This window comes from Phocoena sinus, chromosome 19 (assembly GCF_008692025.1).
Source record: "Phocoena sinus isolate mPhoSin1 chromosome 19, mPhoSin1.pri, whole genome shotgun sequence".
NCBI lineage: Eukaryota > Metazoa > Chordata > Mammalia > Artiodactyla > Phocoenidae > Phocoena > Phocoena sinus.
In genome coordinates, this window is record NC_045781.1 from 9,317,612 (window position 1) to 9,329,748 (window position 12,137).

Sequence of the window (12,137 nt, forward strand, 5' to 3'; positions counted from 1 at the left end):
AAACATGGAGTAAGAGACTGCCTGCATTTGAGGGCCAGCAAGCACACACAGCGGTGTGGCGGGAACCGGGGGCGGGAGGATGTGAGGAATGGAATTGAGACAGGCCAGGGACAGGGGCCCATATTATAGAGCTTTGTGAATCCACGTGAGGACTTTGCCTTTTATTCCAAGAGAAATGGGAGCTACAGAGGGGCTCTTAGCAGAGAAGGATTGGGATTTGGCTTAAATGTTAACAGGATTCCCTGGCTGCTGAGCAGGGAACAGAATATGCGAAGTAAGGGCAGAAGCCAGGAGCCCAGGCAGGAGATGCTGATGGCTGGACTGGGGTCGGGGGTGGGTGGTGGTGGAGTGGGGAAGGATCTGTGTCAGCTTTGGGATTTATCTTGAAGGAATTCGATGATGGAAGAAGCACAAGGGCCGGTGGGATTGTGTAACTCAAGCCCCTTGCCCATCCTGGGAAAAGGGTGACCAGGGGACCTGAACTGGAAGGACGTCTAGAAATGATCCCAGGCCCTACTCAAAGGCCATCACCGAAGAGGCCAAGTGATTAGCCCAGGGTCACACAGCCAGTGAGTCAACGCCGGGGCCATCCTGGGCTCCCTCTCCCCTCCCTGTCTCTGGCTCTGTTCCCATGCCCCGGAGTGGCCACGGCTGCTGTCCTGGCTGATGGTGTTCCCCTCCCTCCCCTGGCCCTCAGGGGTCAACCAGGAATGGCTGTCCTTCTAGAACTAGGCTGGAGAGCAGGAGGAAACACACAGCTCTGGACAGGCCTCGCCCCTTCTGATAGCCCATCTCCCTCCCTTCCTCCCCACAGGTGTGTAACAGGCTCCAGGCTCCTGATGAGATGTGAAGATCTCCCTACACACACACACACACACACACACACACACACACACACACACGGGCACAAATACACCATTGCCCCAGAAGTTCCCAGAAGAGGTTCCTGGAAACCCTTCTCAGAGAAAGAAAGAGGAGGGAGGAGGGGAGTGAGAAAAAAAATGAACTTAATGAGGAAAATGGTTTTGCAGGAGGAGGGATGGGTCACTGAGATGCAGGAAGTTGGGTCTTTGGTGTTGTGGGGAAGAGAAAAGAGGGAGGCCTGGGATTGGGCGGGGAGGGAGGGCTGGTAGTTTTCCCACCCTGTCTCACTGCTATAAAGCTACTGGGATGGAGATGTAGGGGAATAGAAGCTTTCTGAACACAGTCCCCTCAGGGAATCAGATGAAAGCCTGCATGCTACCCCTCCACCAAATGCTCATTCCCATTCATTCAATAAATATTTATTGAGCACCTACTATGTGCCAAACATTGTTCTAGGAGCTGAGGAAACAATAATGAATTATAAACAAAAAAGTCATGTACAAGTTTGGAAGCTTCCTAAACCCATCATGTGGAACCTCAGCGCCCCACCCCCACCCCGAGTAGGTCCTTAGGCCCCAGGCTAACACCCCCAGGGATCAGGAGAAGACTCTGGGCTGGGACTCAAGAAACCCCAACCTCAGTTCCATCTTGATTACCTCTGGAACTCTGGATAAATCCTTGTCATCCTCTGGCTCCAGTTGGTCAGTCAGTAAAATGGGGGGGGAGGTCCCTAGTGGATGATGGACCTTGAATGGTCCCAAGCTCCTTAACATCTTTAGCCCAGAAAGGGTCCTGGGGAGAAGTTGTTTTTATGGAGTCTTGGCATTCTTAGTAATTTAGAATATCGAGTTTCACACATGTCAGTATCATCATTACAGATGGAGAAATGGAAGTCCATCAGGGCCAGGAAAGTGACAAAGGACACTCAGGGAGTCCGAGAGGATGCCAAGTAAAGCCCTGGGTCCCCCAACTCTGTGTCCTAAATGTTTCCTCCTGTACACAGCTTCTCTGTTCCTTGCACTTCCCCTCTTCCTCTGCCTCTTCGAGAATCTCTCAATTACCCATCAGCACTCCACCATCCAGAAATTTCTCTCAACCTCTTCTTGACCTTGTTTATATGATTTTGCTCCCTGCTGGGTAAGGGATGACAGTCTGGGACACTTCCTTAAACTCCTTCCTGAGCCAGCTCCCTAGGGACCCTCGCCCCACAATGGAGGAAGTGGGGCTGCTTGAGAACGGTATAGTTTATTAGCCAAGATGCTGGGCTATCAACCTCTGCTGGCTGAGGAAACTTGTGCCACTCTCCTGGCCCCTCTTTGGGTCTCAGTTTGTCAGTTACTTGGGAAATGGTTGGATTAGCTGCTTCTGGAGATGAAATGCGCCCTCATGCTGGAGTTAGCAATAATAATGCTAATACCTGTATAGTAATAAGGGCTGTTTATTGGGTGATTGGCACCATTCTAAGCTCTTAACATAGTTCATTATGTTTTTATATTCAAAATTTGCATGCAAGGCTTACAACAACCCAATAAGGTAAGTGTTTTTTGGGTTTTTTTTAGTAAATTTATTTATTTATTTATTTAGTTTTGGCTGTGCTGGGTCTTCGTTTCTGCGCAGGGGCTTTCTCTGCTTGCGGTGAGCAGGGCTACTCTTCCGTGCGGCGCCCGGGTTTCTCATTGCGGTGCCTTCTCTTGTGGAGCATGGGCCCTAGAGTGCGCGAGCTTCAGTAGTTGTGGCACACGGGCTCAGTAGTTGTGGCTCGCAGGGTCTAGAGCGCAGGCTCAGTAGTTGCGGCGCACGGGCTTAGCTGCTCCGCGGCATGTGGGATCTTCCCAGACCAGGGCTTGAACCCACATCCCCTACATTGGCAAACAGATTCTTAACCACTGCACCACCAGGAAAGTCCCGAGGTGTAAGTGTTCTTATGATTCCCATTTTGTAGATGGGAATACTGATGCCCAGAGAGGTTAAGTCACTCGTCACACAAAGCAAGTAAACAGTGGAGCTGGGTTCCCAATCCAGGTCTGTATGACTACCTGGACAGTTTTTTACGCCCAGGGAGAGCTCTAAACTGCGGGGGGGGGGGGGGGGGGGGGGGGAAGGTGCATTTGGGACTCGTTAGCCCTAATTAGGACTAATTAAGACTCCTCCTTTGGAGATGCCACCCAGGTGTGTGACGTCACGGAGGAGGGCGGTGACGTCAGCCGAAGCGGGCGTGGGAACCCACGCAAGCTCCGCGAGCTGCCGTTTAACGGCACCACCCTCTGCCACTTACTTTCGCCGTATATTTGCATATTCATCGGAACGGACGTCGGAGCGTCAGCGTTGACGTGGTGTCGTCACGGAGCGCCCCTGCAGTTCCCAATAGGGCGTACGCACGTACGTAGGCACGCACAGCGACGAGCGGGCGCGGGAGGAGGGAGAGATCGGAGGCGCCCCTCCCAGTCAGCAAGGTTGCGCATGCCCCTTGCAACCGCCAAGATGGTGGTGGGCGCGTTCCCTATGGCGAAGCTGCTATACCTGGGCATCCGGCAGGTCAGCAAGCCACTTGCCAACCGCATTAAGGAAGCCGCCCGCCGAAGCGAGTTCTTCAAGACCTATATCTGCCTCCCGCCAGCTCAGCGTGAGTCTGACCCCACGTCCCTCCAACCTTCCCATTCTCTAACCCCTTTCAGGTGGTTGCTCAGGAGGTGGACTTCTGTTCATGACCAATCACAGCCCGAACCGGCAAAGTCTTTCAGCCAGTAGGGATGGTCCCTGGGAGAGGGGCATGCGGGTAGCCCAATAGTAAGAAAGGGCATGGGGTTAAGGGCGGGGCAGGGCACCCGCGCTTGAGTTGGGAATACTAGCCAATAGAGGAAAAGAGCGCGTGGAGACTGACGTCTAGACGGACCAATAACCTGGGGAATGGGAGTGATTTGGGCGGGGCATTCCAGGGCTGAGAGGAGCCGGGGGAGACCGGAGCTCCGGTCGTTTGACCAAATGGGCCCGTTTGCCAGACTATCCGTGGGAGGGTTCGCTCTGAAGACTACACCTCGTGCCTCAGTTTCCCTCCCGTCCTGGGAGTTGAGAGGTGCTTATGTATCATCCGTTTAGGACATTCATTGGTTTGCCCCAGTTATACTCCGGGAAATAGACCTGTGTAGAGGCGTGGCTCGGGGCGAAGTCTGGGGTCTAGGGGCGTGACCTGGGAATCCGGCTAAAGGAGTAATTTTAACTAGAGTGAACATTTGTCCATCTATTCATTAATCCACTCATACTCCGTATTTGTTCGTCCATTCATTCAGTAGACAGACCATGCTGGCTTTTTCTGGGCTGGGAGACACATTTATGACCCATCACTGTCACCCCAGAGTGGTCAGGACGGTGTGAACTCCAGAGCTCAGAAAGACCTCCTGACCCGGGGGCGTGGGGTCAGGAAGGCTGTCTAGACGAGGGCTGCCTGAGCTGAGATCTGAAGGGCATAGTAAACATTCAAACTATGAGCTACTGTCAAAAGGCGATCTATGTGCTGTGGGCCTGTGGGAGCACAAAGTATGGAAATTTAACGTAATTTGCTGGGTCAGGGAACCACCAGTAATCCATCTGTTACTTCATTTAGTTAGTGTTTACTGAGCGTCTGCTTTGTACCTGGCCTTGTGCTGGGCAGTGATGGTGAAACAGCAGGAATCAAGCTAGCCCCAGTCTCTGCCCCCAAGGAACTCACAGTCAGCTGGGGACAGACCCATCCTTCAAGGTGACGACCCAGAGTGGGCAGAGCTTGCGTGGGGGATCCCACTGGACGCCTGATCTGACATGGGGTTCAGGGAGGGCTTCCTGGCAGAGGAGACCTCTGGGCTGGGAACTGAAGGGTGAGGAGAGTCTCACCAGACAACACAGGGACAGGGATGATGTTGAGGGCGAGGGAGGAGCATGTGCAAAGGCCAGATGGTTACAGGGAGCACACTTTTTTTCCTTACAAGTTTGGATGCTTAAAATTTGCTTTCCAGGGCTTGGAATTCTTGGTCTTTTGGTGTTTGGTCGGTCCTCTGCCAGAGCTGCAGATCTTAGAACGGAGAAGTGTTGGATTACAGTTTCTGAAGTGCTTCCATATAAGCTCTCTCATTTGAGCCTCACACTCTTTTTTTGTCCCCATGTCAGGGAGGGGAAATGACTTCCCCCAGTTTATAGAAGAGAAAACTGAAGCCTGAGAGCAGAGGGGAATTGCTGAGGTCACACGTGGAGTTAGTGCCCGAGGCTGACTCAAATCCTGCGTTCGGGATTCCCAGAGCTGGTTCCTGTTTCCTGCGTCTGTCTTTCTCCCAAGCACTGTGATGTGTCTCAGCGTTGTGGTTTAGAAAGTGGCTGCTTGAGTCAGACTGACATGGGTTCCAATCTGGCACACACACACACACACACACACACACACACACACACACACACGCACCCCGTCCCCTCCTCAGCCAGGTGATTTTGGGCAGGTCACTAACCCCTCTGAGCTTCAGTTTCCTCCTCTGTACAGTGAGTATTATATAATAGTGGCATTTAATGGGCACTCACTTTGTGCCAGGCAGTCTGCTGAGAACTTCACAGCATTAAGTCCCCACCAATTATTATGAGGTAGACATCGTTATTATTCCTATTTTGTGTATATGCTACATATGCATTTATGCTATAAATAATACTTACCTCATCAAGTTGTTGTGAGGAGTAATGGATGTAAAGTGATAGGTCAGTGCACGGCTGTTGATGTTATGGATACAGCTGAGAAGAAAAAGTAAAAAATTTTGTCTTTGGGGACCTTGCGTTCTTGGCGTGGGGGGAAGCCAGACAATAAAGAAAACAGTTAAAATGTAAAGTTAGATATTGGATAGCACTAATTGCTCTGGAGAAAACGTCAGGGATGCAGGAGGAGGAGTATTTGGGGGACGGTTGTGAAGTTTAGATAGGATTACCAGGGAGACCTCACTGAAAGTATGAGAGGAGGGAGCACGCAGTGCGGGCATCTGGGGGAGGAGCTTTCTAGCCCAAAGTTTCCACAGGTGCAAAGACCCTGAGGTGAGTGTGCGCCTGGCCTGTTTGATGAGCATCGAGGAAGCCAGTGTGGCTGAACAGTGAGACTGAGTGGAGACTGAGGGCCGAGAAGGTGGTGGGAAGGGGGCAGATCGTGCAGGGCCTGTGGGCCACCACAGACGCTTTGGCTTTACTCTGAGTGGATGGGACTCATCTGGAGGGTCTGAGCAGAGGACGGATGGGATCTGAGTTCTATTTTAATAGGATCCTTTTAGCAATCATAGGGTGAGCGTGGATGCAGGGAAGACATGACTACAGTAGTCCAGGTAGGAGGTGAGTGGGGAGGAGGGGTCAGATCCCAGAGACAACTTTTTCCCCAACTACTTCTTTTTAAAATTTCAAACCTGGGGCCTCCCTGGTGGCGCAGTGGTTGAGAGTCCGCCTGCCGATGCAGGGGACACGGGTTCGTGCCCCGGTCTGGGAAGATCCCACATGCCGCGGAGCGGCTGGGCCCGTGAGCCATGGCCACTGAGCCTGCGCGTCCGGAGCCTGTGCTCCGCAACGGGAGAGGCCACAGCAGTGAGAGGCCCGAGTACCGCAAAAAAAAAAAAAAAAAAAGTTTCAAACCCTGAGAAAAGTTGAAAGAAAGAATGGTATGGTCATCAGGTATATGCCCTTCAACACCTAGTTCATCTCTTATTAGTCTTTAGCAGATCTGCTTTGTCTTCACCACCATATATGTATGCGTGTATGAATGTATACACACAATCTTTTTTTTTTCTGAACAATTTGAAAATAAGTTTTGGACATGCTTCTAAACTCCTAAATACTTCAGTCTGTATCTTCTAAGAACAAAGGCATTCTATATGACACAGAACCAATGTCACACCTGAGAAATTTAACATTGATAACAATAATATTAATGACAGTATTGTTTAATATACAGCTCATATCTAATATATAGCTCATATTCTGGTCCCCCAAATGTCCTTTTAGCTGTTTATTATTATTATTTTTAACCTAGGGTCAGCTCAAGGATCATGCACTGCATTTGATAATCATGCCTCTTTAGTGTCCTTTAATCTACAGCAGGCTGGGCAATCTGGCTCACTGCCTGTCTTTGTAAATAAAGTTTTATTGGAACACAGCCCTGCCCATTCGTTGTACATTGTCTGTGGATGCAGAGTCGGGTTTCCATGGCCCACAAATCTAAAATACTTGCTCTGTAGCCCGTAGCAGAAAAAGGTTGCTGGCCCTCCTCTATAAAAGTTGTCCTTTCTTGTTTTTTGTGACATTGACATTGGAAAGGGTCCAAGCCAGTTGTCCCATAGTGTCCCGCAATCTGGGGTTTTCTGATTGCTTTCTCTGATTTGATTCACGTTGGGCATATTTGGCAGGAACACCACAGAACACCTAAGGACATCACCTCAGGGGGCTCCTGATGTCTGTTTGTTCCGTCATTTGTGGCGGTACCTTGGATCCCTTGGTTAAGGTGGTGACTGCTAAAAGAACCTTTCCTTTTCCCCTTAGTAATGAATAAGCAGTAGATTTGTTTGAAAGGTAGTGGCGGCAGGATTTCCTGTGGATTGGGTGTGACAGGCCGACTGGAAGAGGGGCAGGCTGGACGGAAAGTACCAGGGGCTCAGTGGGGGACAGGTTTGGTTGGAGACGCTTTTCGACGTTGGTATGCCCTGACTTCTCATATTCACACTTTTTATTTTTAATTAATTAATTTATTAAAAATTTTTTATTTTATTTTTGGCTGCGTTGGGTCTTTGTTGCTGTGTGTGGGCTTTCTCTAGTTGTGGCGAGCTGGGGCTACTCTTCGTTGTGGTGTGCGGGCTTCTCACTGCAGTGGCTTCTGTTGTTGCGGAGCACAGGCTCTAGGCACGTGGGCTCCAGAGCGCAGGCTCAGTAGTTGCAGTAGTTGTGGCGCACAGGCTTAGTTGCTCCGCGGCATGTGGGATCTTCCTGGACCAGGGCTCGAACCTGTGTCGCGTGCATTGGCAGGAGGATTCTTAACCACTGCGCCACCAGGGAAGTCCCTTCCGGGGCAAGTTATTTAACTTCTCTGGTTAAATTGTATCTGTAAATTATATCATTATAACTCATATTCCATGAGTTTATATATCCATAAAGCATTAGACAGTGCCTGGCTCTTAAGTGCTGCATAATTGTTTGTTGAATGTGTAGAGATATCAGGCACCATTATTATTTTGATCATCATCGTCATCTTAATACTAAACTTTCTAGTGCATTCCTTCTCTGGTGGCCTGTTGCAGCCAAGCAGTCAGTACTTCAGGCCTCTAGGTGGCGTTGGTCCCTCTTCCTCAGTTAGACCTCACAGGCTCACCACAAGCAGAAGGGTCTGGGCTCTCCCATGAACATTTCTAACTAGCGCGGGGCAATTATTATGTTTGTCTGGTCAGAAGCTGGGATTGGAGTAAAGAAAAGTGAGAAAGGCAAACAGAGAGGGCAATGTGGCTGAGTAGAGAGCCTCCTATGACGTAATGCTTCCTAAAATATTTAAAGCATCCTTTGAAATGCAGGGTTGTAACCTGCAATGAAGAAAAGCGACTCCTCCCAGAGCAAGGAGAAAGCGAGAGCAAAGAGCCAAGGAGCGGAGGGAGCGCTGAAGCCTCCTGGTGCTCTGGGGACATTGACAGATTCACATGGCCTTGGGGACAGAGGACCACCTTGTGAACAGCCAGGTCCTGGGGAAGGTACCCCTCAGGGGAAGTGTGAACTAAAAAAAAATCCCATCCTGCAAAGATACACAGCCTTACATCTAGGTAGAGATTGAAAAAGTTTTCCTCTGAGAATTGTCTGTCCCTCATTTGGGTTTGAGGCTTCAGTTATACTCTTTGGAAGGTCCTCGAAACAGTAGGCTGAGAATGAACCCGGATCTGTGTGCCCCTAAGTACCTGGCCAGGACAAACATAAACCCTCCCTGGAGGAGCCCCACCCTCTGCCTGGGCCTTGGAGAATTCCTTCAGGTAGAGTTCTGGCACATATGAGCTCATGATAAAAAAAATTATGTGCCGTACAGAGAAGCAGGCACCATGGTCGAGAGTCAGCAGACACAAAATAGGGCAGGTCAAGACCCGCAAACAAACAAACAGACAAACAAAAAAGACCCGCAAACATTGTGGATGTGGGAATGATCAGATATGGATATAAAATAGCTCTGTTTATATATGAAAAGGATAAAATAGGACAGATATAAAAACATGAATGAGTACAATCAAAAATCACCAGGAAGTTGCAAAAAGAGCTAAATAGAACTTCGAGAAGTGACAGATACAATTGAAGTTCAGAGCTCGACAGAACTAAAGAAACACCAGACTAAATATAGCTGCTAAGAGGATTGGTGAGCTGAAAGGTAGATGCCCTGTAGGGAAAAATGTGAGCTTTGTGGCATGCTCCCCTCAGCTGCCCAGGATCCTGATTGGTCCACCTGGGGAAGGAAGGGCTGGACACTTTATTTTTTTATCTATTTTTTGTTCTTTTGGCTGTGCCACTCAACATGAAGTGGCATCTTCCCCATCCAGGGATCAAACCCGTGCCCCCTGCGTTGGGAGCATGGAGTCTTAACAACGGGACCGCCAGGGAAGTCAGGGACTTTTTTTTTTTTTTTTTTTAAATTTATTCGGCTGTGTTGGGTCTTAGTTGTGGCACGCGGGCTCTTCATTGGGGTGCACGGGCTTCTCTCTAGTTGTGGTGTGCGGGCTCCAGAGTGCATGGGCTTAGTTGTACCGTGGCCTGTGGGATCTTAGTTCCCTGACCAGGAATAGAGCCCGTGTCCCCTGCGTTGGAAGGCGGATTCTTTTTTTTTTTTTTTTTTTTTTTTTTTTTTTTGCGGTACGCGGGCCTCTCACTGTTGTGGCCTCTCCCGTTGCGGAGCACAGGCTCCGACGCGCAGGCTCAGAGGCCATGGCTCACGGGCTTAGCCGCTGCGCGGCATGTGGGATCTTCCCGGACCGGGGCACGAACCCGTGTCCCCTGCATCGGCAGGCGGACTCTCAACCACTGCGCCACCAGGGAAGCCCTGGAAGGCGGATTCTTAACCACTGGACCACCAGGGACGTCCCCATTTTTATTTTCAGTATTTTCCAGACAGGATCCACGTGTGCATGAGAGCTTGAAAACCACTTCCCTGGAGTCTATTTATAATCTCCAGAGTACCACATCAGTTATGTTACATGACAGCGGGCTGCTGTTGGTGACCTCCAAACAGTTTTATTATGTTCTCCTATTAAGGAAACGTTCTGACAATTCTCCCCTAGTATGAATGTGTGTGTGTGTGTGTGTGTGTGTGTGATATGAATGTGTATACATAGTTATTTAGGAGTCATGAATAGTACTGACATATATTACTGTGAATATATTATGTGCATTTAAAAACATTCAAAAATTGGAAGGGATGAAATTTTTTATTTTTTGAAATTAATATTTTAATAATAAAATTTTTATTTTATATATTCATAGCCCTCCAAATGTTTTTGCTCTCACTAAAAATATTTTCTTATACAGGCATTGTTAATGCATTTGGAAACTCTCAGTGTAACCATCTTTTTTTTTTTGTGGTACGCGGGCCTCTCACTGCTGTGGCCTCTCACGTTGCAGAGCACAGGCTCCGGACGCGCAGGCTCAGCGGCCATGGCTCACGGGCCCAGCCCCTCCGCAGCACGTGGGATCCTCCTGGACCGGGGCACGAACCCGTGACCCCTGCATCTGCAGGGGGACTCTCAACCACTGCGCCACCAAGGAAGCCCTGTAACCATCTTTGAGAGTCGTTTTGACATTCTTTGTGCATGGCTGGCTGTCACAGCTGGCAAAGTCCTAACTGAGGTACAGACCAGATGAGAGAAGTGTGCCGTCAGCTGAATTTAATCCCCCTGCTCAGCTTTCATTCCCACCCTTCATATGCAGAGGCGTTTGTTGGAATTTTCTCGTACTGGCCTTGTTAAATCTTCCGTCTTTGGTTTCTGAGCAGGACTCTTTAAGAAGCCCTGGTGTGAGGACTTGATTTGCAACCTGAGAATGTCCCCGGGAATCAATTTGCCCAGGCTGCAATGCGCTGAATTGACAGGAGAGGGCGCCCGTGGCAGTCCTTTAGCCTTTAGGTCCAGCGCCATGAGGATGCTGGCACCTGCGGCTGAGGGGCACTAGAGGGCTTCTCTGTAGTCCACCTGGGTGTGTCTCTGGATGCCTAGTAAAGCTTAATCTCTTCTTATTTTCACCCTCTCCTTCCTTTCTCCTCTTCTTCTTTCCCTTCTCTTCTCTTTCTTCAAACCAAACATAACCGGAAGTTGATATTTTCTTCCTATGCTCCAGAGAAACACCTTGTTCACCCTTCTTTGTTCACCTGTCCTTGAGACTCCTTGGTCTACCCCAATGTTCTCGGCCTCCCAGGATGTGCTTCTGTCTCTAACTAGGGTCTTACCCCTTGTTTCTAATTTTTGGTTCCTCCTTTGTTCCTGCTGTCCTGGCTCCAGCTGACCCCACCTCAGACCCCTAAGCCTCCACATAGCTGGTGATTTCTTCAGAGCCCCCCACTCCCCCCTCTTTCCTCAATGATCTTCCGGCTTCCAGACCCACCTCGGTCCTGCCTTTGATGAGCACACAGCCACAGCAGCTACCTTCTACTGAAGGCCTAGTGTGTGCTGAATTCTGTGCTGTGTGTGTTGCCATTTTTATCTCTTTTCTTTTTAAAACTGAATCAAATTTTAATTTTATTTTGGGGTTTTAGGAGTTTTTTCCTCTGAAGTTTTTTGGGGGGACTTACTAAATTTACAAAAGTAATATATGCTTCTTGTGAACGAAAGAACAAGACACAAATCAGTTTGTGCTCATCTGTGATTAATCGAAAACCCAGCCAATTAATCTTACCCAAATCTTAAGTCTAAGGGATGTTTATTGTTGGTGGAGGAAGGTGGCTTTGTGGTTGTTTGGTGGCTTGGTGATGTTATTAGGGACCTGAGGACTCTTTCTGTCTCTACCATCTTGGTGCTCAGGCAGTAACTCCCCTCAAGGCCTCAAAGAGGCTACTGGAGCTCCAGGCATCGTACCTTTATACTGCAGTGTCCAAAGGGAGAAAGTGTGTGTGTGTGTGTGTGTGTGTGTGTGTGCGCGCGCGTGCCATGCACGCGTTTATATGTGGGACAGGGGTTCTAGGGAAATGAGAGAAAGCTCTTCAAGGAGAAAAATATTCTCCCAGAAGCCCCCAGGGGACTCCCCTCACTGCTAATTGGCCAGAATTTAGTTACATACCATCCCTT

General features: G+C 49.4%; 2 protein-coding genes across 2 annotated transcripts in view; both read left to right on the forward strand.

Annotated features, from left to right (window-relative positions):
- The first annotated feature begins 3,144 nt into the window (after positions 1–3,144).
- LOC116743556 (optic atrophy 3 protein) overlaps positions 3,145–12,137 on the forward strand; it is a 36,398-nt gene continuing 27,405 nt past the window's right edge. The window contains exon 1 of the mRNA XM_032612103.1: positions 3,145–3,487. Coding sequence (XP_032467994.1) covers positions 3,325–3,487 — 163 coding nt within the window. The 5' untranslated portion in view covers positions 3,145–3,324. The remainder of the gene's footprint in view (positions 3,488–12,137) is intronic.
- LOC116743557 (optic atrophy 3 protein homolog) overlaps positions 3,394–12,137 on the forward strand; it is a 65,799-nt gene continuing 57,055 nt past the window's right edge. The window contains exon 1 of the mRNA XM_032612104.1: positions 3,394–3,487. The gene's annotated coding sequence lies outside the window, so the exon portion shown is untranslated. The remainder of the gene's footprint in view (positions 3,488–12,137) is intronic.